Here is a 9,790-nt window from a genome sequence, read left to right as displayed (position 1 = left end):
GCGGTGTATTGAACAGATTTTCACCAAATTTGGCAAAAATACTCATAGCCCTAACCCTAACCCTAAAATCCTAACCCTAACTCTAAAACCTGAACCCTAACCCTAAAACCCTAAAGCTAAAACCAGTACAAACGCACGAACGATATTATAAATAACAGTACCGCCGATAGTTGTTGTTGATAAACAATGGAAGTAATTTTATTCAAGGGAAGAGGTCCCATTACACCGCCACAACGTGTTATTGACAAACCACAGCAGTAATTGTTTTCACCTCAGTAGACGTCAGTGATTGGTTGAAATTACCGAAATACGACAACTTTTTACATGAAATAACTTCGAATATAAAAATTTTTCTCTGTTCTATAAGACAAAATATACAAGTATACAAAGTTTTAAAGTGTTTCGGTAGAAAACGCACTAAATAAAAAATGGTGTCCGCCAAATCAGAAAGATCCAAGATTTTTTATCTGTATTTATAGAAGTGTTGGCTGCCATTTTTTGCAAGTTAAATAACTGAATAGAGTTATCGTGTGGTCAATCAAATATCATAAGAAGATATTACTTCCAATTAGTGGTATCATCATCTACTTCAATGTCAAAAGAGATGTTTTCAATAGAAGCATCTACAGCATTATCACACTGATAGACCAAGTTCAACAGAAAGAGCTACAACTAATTATGAAGATAAGTTTGTATGAAAAATAGTTTGAGTTTGTATCAGGATGGAACTCTACTGATGCTGTCTTCCTGATGTGGAGTTTTCATCTTAGGAAAAGTAGTTATTCAAGAGCAAGCCATTCTCTCTAGCATTTGTTGATGTGGAGATCACCTTTGATAGGATATCTCCTGCTCTGTAATCAGATGGTTGGTAAAAAGATAAGGAGTAAAAGAATGGTTTTTGAAAGCTGTGAAATCATATACAGGGATCTTGTGACAGTTAGCAATGAGTTCAGTGAGTAAGTTACCATACAGCTAGATATTATCGAGACTCAGTTCTCTATCCTCTCCTATTTAGTATACTAGCAGAGCATTGCCCGGGAATGAAATTGTTGCTTATATACTGGAAGGAAAAAAGCAAAATATGCTGTATAGAAATCTGAGGACATTCTGTAGATGGACTCTCAGATGAATGATGACTGGGCACCTCTCATGAATTGGAAAATTGAAGATGCGCCAAAAAGCTTCATTGGTACTTGGAAACTTTTACGAAAATTAAAATGTGGATTAAATGAAAAAAATGATTTACGTGAATATCCTCACAAGAGTAATTGAAATAAATTGCGATTGTGGAACCCCTCACACATGCACGAAAGCACACACGCACGCGCACGCACACACACACAGAGTATCACACATCAGATGAAATGGAAGTGTGTGTGTGTGTGTGACAGAGAGAGAGAGAGAGAGAGAGAGAGAGAGAGAGAGAGAGAGAGAGAGAAAGGTTTGTTGTCATGTATACGTACATGCATAAATATGCATACATCTTTGTGTGCGTGTGTGTGCGTGTGTATGAGAGAGAGAGAGAGTAAATACGACATACACACCGCTCTCTCATTCTGTCTCACACACATACACACGCACACATACAGCCAAAAATGATGGATGCATATGACAACACACCCTTTGACTCACTCACACTCTGTCTCTTACAAACACACACATACATAAATGTATACAAACATATTTACAAAGACACACATATGTGTGCGCACGCGTGCGCGTGTGTGCTGTGTGTGTGTGAGAGAGAGAGAGAGAGACAGACAGACAGACAGACAGAGAGAGACAAAGACAGAGAGAGAGACAGACAGGGCCAGTGAAGGGGTGTGTCGACAATTATACGTACATACATAAATAGTCATACATTTCTTGTACGTATGTGTAAGTGTGTGTGTGAGAGAGAGAAAGAGTCACTGAAACATTTCTCTGTCTGTCTATCTGTCTCTCTCTCTCTCTCATACACACGTGCAGATATACACACAGAAAAGATGTATGCATATGTATTTATGTATGTACGTAGACATCACAACACACCCCTTCACTCACACACATACAGAAACACACATGTGTGTGTCTGACTAACTACGAATACATAGAGCTGAACACGGCGTGCCAAAAAAAAAAAAAAAAAAAAATATTTTACGGAAATTAACGAAGTGTGCTAGTTCGGAACGAAATCAAACCTGGAGTGTGTGAATGAGAGAGAGAGAGAGAGAGAGAGAGAGAGAGAGAGAGAGAGAAAGAGAGAGAGAGAGAAAGAGAGAGAGAGAGAACATTGCAAAGAATGAATGAGATGAACATGGAACGCCCAAAAATCGTATAAATAAAAGCACGTTAAAAACTATCTTGTACGGAATATTTAAATTTATGAACTTCGTAAATATGTGTTTCAGTAATTGATCGTAGTTGTTTACAGAAAGCGAACATTAAAAGTAGAGAGTGAAAGACGTCGCCGTTTTTTTACATCCGTACCGGAAGTTGACATTGAGAAACCTTTTTAAAGAAGTGAATCTTAAATATAAAGCAATATTATTTATTTTTAATTAGAGATAAAAAAAAAAATCAAATGAAGAGCCTAAGATTTATCCGAGGTCAAATTATTCATGTATGACAAGTATGGAAGTAAATGGTGAAGCCGTTTTCACGTGATAAGCAATTACACACACATCTCTGTTTTATATATAGTATAGATATAGGTCATCAGGCCATATGAAAGAAGTTTCAGATTAACTGTCCATCAAAACATATCTATATGCCCCAAAATTTTGATTTCACAGCTACATCTGTTGAAGAGATAAATTTCAAATATGGGAGAAAAGGCTAGAATTGATTGGCCAAAACTCATAGCAAAGAGAAAAGTTTTAGTTAGAAAGTAAAAGACATAAAACAGTATTGCCATCAGGAGGAAACCATGCTGAATATGCAGAAAAATAAATAGGATTTCTGTACTGTGTACCCAATACAGGCGCAGGAGTGACTGTGTGGTAAGTAGCTTGCTTACCAACCACATGGTTCTGGGTTCAGTCTCACTGCGTGGCACCTTGGGCAAGTGTCTTCTACTATAGCCTCGGGCCGACCAAAGCCTTGTGAGTGGATTTGGTAGACGGAAACTGAAAGAAGCCCGTCGTATATATGTATATATATATATATATATGTGTGTGTCTGTGTTTGTCCCCCCAACATCGCTTGACAACCAATGCTGGTGTGTTTACGTCCCCATCACTAAGCGGTTCGGCAAAAGAGACCGATAGAATAAATACTAGGCTTACAAAGAATAAGTCCTGGGGTCGATTTGCTCGACTAAAGGCGGTGCTCCAGCATGACCACAGTCAAATGACTGAAACAGGTAAAGAGTAATACAAACTATGGATGTGCAAGAGATACAGTAGTATCATAGGCAAGCTGAAAGAGAAAACATAGTGTGCAAGAGAAAAACTGCAAAAGCAAAGACGTGATGTGTATGAGAGATGACAGTTGTGTGAAGTAGTGTCAAGTGATCGAAGTGGAAAGAACTATGCTGAGGTTATAAAAGCTAATCTCAGATGTTGAACTTCAGAAAGATGACAAAGGACTGCAATAAATGTGGAGATATTGTGCAAGAGACTTGTCCAACAAATGCAAATGTGGAAGAACAAACATAAAATCATGATGATGATGATAATGGTAATTTAACTGTAGCTGCACCAGCAATGATAATGAACATGAAGGCATTGGTGAAACTGAGACTAGAGTAGAATATATTTCCAGATAGTGCTATGCAGTGTAATCAAAGAGGCATATGTGTAATGCTTGTACATGTACCTCTTGTAAAATCCTGAAGAGAACTTTAATTTATATTTTAGGCGAAGGAATGGTTGTGTGGTAAGTAGCTTGCTAACGAACCATATGGTTCCGGGTTCAGTCCCACTGCGTGGCACCTTGGGCAAGTGTCTTCTACTATAGCCTTGGGCTGACCAAAGCCTTGTGAGTGGATATGGTAGACGGAAACTGAAAGAAGGCCGTCGTATATATGTATATATATGTATGTGTGTGTATATGTTTGTGTGTCTGTGTTTGTCCCCCCAACTTTGCTTGACAACCGATGGTGGTGTGTTTATGTCCCCGTAACTTAGCAGTTCGGCAAAAGAGACCGATAGAATAAGCACTAGGCTTACAAAGAATAAGTCCTGGTGTCGATTTGCTCGACTAAAGGTGGTCTCCAGCATGGGCACAGTCAAATGACTGAAACAAGTAAAAGAGTAAAGAGTAAAGAGTAAATGTATTGCATTTATTTATACAGATTTCATACAGATATCTTACATTACTTTATTTCAGCTTGTGTAACACGATGCCACTAGTACCATTGTTCTCAGGATTATTTTGTATAATAAGATAAATGTTGAAAATTTATAGTAAAAATTAAACAGAATATCTTTTGAACCTCAAAATTAAATTTCTTGTATGTAATCATTATTATTGAAAATGATGTTATACTGTTCAAATCATTCTAGTTACCTCCTGATTGTACAATAATGTAAAAGTGAAAAATGGCAGGTTTCTCCAATGACACCGTGAAGACATAATATTGAACAATATTTTGTTTGATTTCTTTCAGCTCCATTGCCACCAACTGATGTGAAAGTAGAAAGTATTACAACAAATAGTGCTAACATCAGTTGGAATTTAGAGAAGACATCATCACAAGGAAGTGAATGGTTAATTCAATATGAAAGAGATTCTTACCAGTACAAAAACGAAACAAGGAAAAACGAAAGGATTGAATTAAAATCCTTAGAAGATGGTGAGAGATATGAAGTAAAAATATGGACCCGTTCTAATATGGTATACAGTGATTCATATGCCAATACAAGTTTTGTAACGTGTAAGTATTTGAAATGAATATTCCTTAGACAGTTACAAACTATATAGAACATCAATTGCTTTTATTATGTAATGACTTTAACTTGGAATACAACAAAAAAGTACTTGTATTTGATCAGAAATCTTGAAATTTCTTTTTTAGTTATGACCCATAAACTGTGTTGCTGGTCTACTAATATACTAATTCTTTCTGTTTTTGTTTCTTGTAACGATATCTTTAACGAGTTCTGGTATTGTAAAATTTCATAAAATATTTTAACAACAGCTATGGTCAAACTGTGGGCCTGTGGGACCTTCTGAATGGCTCCCTAACAAAAAATTAGCTTGAATTTTTTCAGTAGGGTGACTCACTTGATGGTGAGTCGTGTCTCATGCAGTTCAGTTTTTTGAAAAATGTTTCCTATGCCTAGTTTAGAACTAGAAAATAAGCTATTCATTGTTCATTCCTTATTAATTATTATGATATCTGTCAGTAGTTGTTTCTCTTTCAGTCGTTAAATTGCAGTTATATTAAAACTGGAAGATTTCCTTTTTGATGTGATAATGTCAGTATTGTGTCATATAAACTGTTTGAGTAGAGAAGCAGCTAGACTCCCCCACCTTGTTGTCATCCTCCTCATCTACCTCCACTTTTTGCCTTCTTCTTCACTGCCTTCACAAACACACATCCTCACAATCGCTACCACCATCACTCTTGGATCCAACAGGTCCAAGGGCTGCCTTTCCAAACACCAACCACTTTACTCAATGGTCTGGGTGCCTATCTTGCATTTTAGTTTTGGGTTTTAGATTTTTACTTGGAAGTATGCAGTTCTATGTCAAACTATAATCTGAACTACTGCAAAATGATTGAAAGTATTATTTCTGTTTCATTAAATTGACTTTTTAATGTTATAAAACATTATTACAGATTATATGATTTAACATTACCTTATTAACATTTTCTACACATAATAAATGCATATACAACTCTTTATTTATTTGCAGTACCTAAACCTCTTGCTAAGGCTGAAATTAAAGCTACAGGACAAAAAATTACAGTTACGTGGAGTAAACATAAACATTTTACATATACAGTTTGTCTAACAAATATAAACAATTGTTCTAAAAAGTAAGTTTATTACAATATTGATTATTTTTTTTTGTTTTTCATAATGCAATTGATTTACCAAACAATAAGTGATAACTTGTGTAAGTTGTATTTTTGTTATTATCCAGGAGGTGACGTATTTGTGTGTTAGATTTTGTTGTGTTTCAGTACATATTTTAAGAAAATATTTTAGATTTGGACATTGTCTCTTAATATTAACCAGTATAGATGAGGTAATTATAATATTTCAACTTGAGTGTGTGTTGTGTTCAATACCTGTAAATTATTAATCTTCTATTTTTGTAGTCAAGATACAAATACATCCACATTTACTAACCTGACACCTGGAATGCAATATACAGTGTCTATTGTTGTTCATGCTTATGGGACGAACAGCACTGCATATACAGATTCTGTAGTAGTCCGTAAGTTTTTTTTAACCTTATGCATGTTAATATTAATAGACTTGAATTGTTTACATAGTGATATACCCTTTGTTTGAATAGTGATATGCCATTCTTGTATTCTCATTTTAGATAATTTTTTTTATACAAATATCTTATATAAATCTATTTCAGCTAGTGTAACACGATGCCACTAGTACCATTGTTCTCAAGATTATTTTGTATAATAAGATAAATGTTGAAAATTTATAGTAAAAATTAAACAGAATATCTTTTGAACCTCAAAATTAAATTTCTTGTATGTAATCATTATTATTGAAAATGATGTTATACTGTTCAAATCATTCTAGTTACCTACTGATTGTACAATAATGTAAAAGTGAAAAATGGCAGGTTTCTCCAATGACACCGTGAAGACATAATATTGAACAATATTTTGTTTGATTTCTTTCAGCTCCATTGCCACCAACTGATGTGAAAGTAGAAAGTTTTACAACAAATAGTGCTAACATCAGTTGGAATTTAGAGAAGACATCATCACAAGGAAGTGAATGGTTAATTCAATATGAAAGAGATTCTTACCAGTACAAAAACGAAACAAGGAAAAACGAAAGGATTGAATTAAAATCCTTAGAAGATGGTGAGAGATATGAAGTAAAAATATGGACCCGTTCTAATATGGTATACAGTGAATCATATGCCAATACAAGTTTCGTAACGTGTAAGTATTTGAAATGAATATTCCTTAGACATTTACAAACTATATAGAACATCAATTGCTTTTATTATGTAATGACTTTAACTTGGAATACAACAAAAAAGTACTTGTATTTGATCAGAAATCTTGAAATTTCTTTTTTAGTTATGACTCATAAACTGTGTTGCTGGTCTACTAATATACTAATTCTTTCTGTTTTTGTTTCTTGTAACGATATCTTTAACGAGTTCTGGTATTGTAAAATTTCATAAAATATTTAAACAACAGCCATGATCAGACTGTGGGCCTGTGGGACTTTCTGAATGGCTCCCTAACAAAAAATTAGCTTGAATTTTTTTACTAGGGTGACTCACTTGATGGTGAGTCGTGTCTCATGCAGTTCAGTTTTTTGAAAAATGTTGCCTATGCCTTGTTTAGAACTAGAAAATAAGCTATTCATTGTTCATCCCTTATTAATTATCATGGTATTTGTTAGGAATTGTTTCTCTTTCAGTAGCTAAATTGCAGCTATATTAGAGCTGGAAGATTTCATTTTTGATGTGATAAAGTCAGTATTGTGTCATATATAATTTGTTTAAATAGAGAAGCAGCTAGACTCCCCCACCTTGTTGTCATCCTCCTCATCTACCTCCACTTTTTGCCTTCTTCTTCACTGCCTTCACAAACACACATCCTCACAATCGCTACCACCATCACTCTTGGATCCAACAGGTCCAAGGGCTGCCTTTCCAAACACCAACCACTTTACTCAATGGTCTGGGTGCCTATCTTGCATTTTAGTTTTGGGTTTTAGATTTTTACTTGGAAGTATGCAGTTCTCTGTCAAACTATAATCTGAACTACTGCAAAAGGATTGAAAGTATTATTTCTGTTTCATTAAATTGACTTTTTAATGTTATAAAACATTATTACAGATTATATGATTTAACATTACCTTATTAACATTTTCTACACATAATAAATGCATATACAACTCTTTATTTATTTGCAGTACCTAAACCTCTTGCTAAGGCTGAAATTAAAGCTACAGGACAAAAAATTACAGTTACGTGGAGTAAACATAAACATTTTACATATACAGTTTGTCTAACAAATATAAACGATTGTTCTAAAAAGTAAGTTTATTACAATATTGATTTTTGTTTTTGTTTTTCATAATGCAATTGATTTACCAAACAATAAGTGATAACTTGTGTAAGTTGTATTTTTGTTATTATCCAGGAGGTGACGTATTTGTGTGTTAGATTTTGTTGTGTTTCAGTACATATTTTAAGAAAATATTTTAGATTTGGACATTGTCTCTTAATATTAACCAGTATAGATGAGGTAATTATAATATTTCAACTTGAGTGTGTGTTGTGTTCAATACCTGTAAATTATTAATCTTCTATTTTTGTAGTCAAGATACAAATACATCCACATTTACTAACCTGACACCTGGAATGCAATATACAGTGTCTATTGTTGTTCATGCTTATGGGACGAACAGCACTGCATATACAGATTCTGTAGTAGTCCGTAAGTTTTTTTTAACCTTATGCATGTTAATATTAATAGACTTGAATTGTTTACATAGTGATATACCCTTGTTTGAATAGTGATATGCCATTCTTGTATTCTCATTTTAGATAATTTTTTTTATACAAATATCTTATATAAATCTATTTCAGCTAGTGTAACATGATGCCACTAGTACCATTGTTCTCAGGATTATTTTGTGTGATAATAAGATAAATGTTGGAAATTTATAAGAAAAACTAAACAAAAAATATCTTTTGAACCTCAAAATTAAATTTCTTGTATGTAATCATTATTGAAAATGACGTTATACTGTTTAAATCATCCTTGTTGTCTAATTGTACAATAATGTAAAAGTGAAAAATGGCATGTTTCTCCAATGACACCATGAAGACATAATATTGAACAATATTTTGTTTGATTTCTTTCAGCTCCATTGCCACCAACTGATGTGAAAGTAGAAAGTATTACAACAAATAGTGCTAACATCAGTTGGAATTTAGAGAAGACATCATCACAAGGAAGTGAATGGTTAATTCAATATGAAAGAGATTCTTACCAGTACAAAAACGAAACAAGGAAAAACGAAAGGATTGAATTAAAATCCTTAGAAGATGGTGAGAGATATGAAGTAAAAATATGGACCCGTTCTAATATGGTATACAGTGAATCATATGCCAATACAAATTTCGTAACGTGTAAGTATTTGAAATGAATATTCCTTAGACAGTTACAAACTATATAGAACATCAATTGCTTTTATTATGTAATGACTTTAACTTGGAATACAACAAAAAAGTACTTGTATTTGATCAGAAATCTTGAAATTTCTTTTTTAGTTATGACCCATAAACTGTGTTGCTGGTCTACTAATATACTAATTCTTTCTGTTTTTGTTTCTTGTAACGATATCTTTAACGAGTTCTGGTATTGTAAAATTTCATAAAATAGTTAAACAACAGCCATGGTCAAACTGTGGGCCTGTGGGACATTCTGAATGGCTCCCTAACAAAAAATTAGCTTGAATTTTTTCAGTAGGGTGACTCATTTGATGGTGAGTCGTGTCTCATGCAGTTCAGTTTTTTGAAAAATGTTTCCTATGCCTAGTTTAGAACTAGAAAATAAACTACTCACTTTTCATCTCTTATTAATTATCATGGTATCTGTCAGTAGTTGTTTCTCTTTCAGTAGTTAAATTGCAGC

At 33.8% G+C, this 9,790-nt stretch overlaps 1 protein-coding gene across 12 annotated transcripts in view; it reads left to right on the top strand.

Annotated features, from left to right (window-relative positions):
• LOC106877276 (tyrosine-protein phosphatase 10D) overlaps positions 1–9,790 on the top strand; it is a 135,582-nt gene that overhangs the window by 43,839 nt on the left and 81,953 nt on the right. For all 12 annotated transcript variants that reach the window (XR_016240753.1, XR_016240752.1, XR_016240754.1 and 9 more), the window contains exons 7-13: positions 4,592–4,858; positions 5,845–5,968; positions 6,254–6,372; positions 6,806–7,072; positions 8,061–8,184; positions 8,469–8,587; positions 9,019–9,285. Coding sequence is in view for 8 of the 12 variants with exons in the window: in XM_089347751.1 (XP_089203877.1) it covers positions 4,592–4,858; positions 5,845–5,968; positions 6,254–6,372; positions 6,806–7,072; positions 8,061–8,184; positions 8,469–8,587; positions 9,019–9,285 (1,287 nt within the window). In the remaining 4 variants the exon portion in view is untranslated. The remainder of the gene's footprint in view (positions 1–4,591; positions 4,859–5,844; positions 5,969–6,253; positions 6,373–6,805; positions 7,073–8,060; positions 8,185–8,468; positions 8,588–9,018; positions 9,286–9,790) is intronic.

This window comes from Octopus bimaculoides, chromosome 2 (genome assembly GCF_046866305.1).
Source record: "Octopus bimaculoides isolate indiv1 chromosome 2, ASM4686630v1, whole genome shotgun sequence".
Taxonomy (NCBI): domain Eukaryota; kingdom Metazoa; phylum Mollusca; class Cephalopoda; order Octopoda; family Octopodidae; genus Octopus; species Octopus bimaculoides.
Note: the sequence above shows the minus strand (reverse complement) of the source record. Positions and strands in the feature narration are given on the sequence as shown.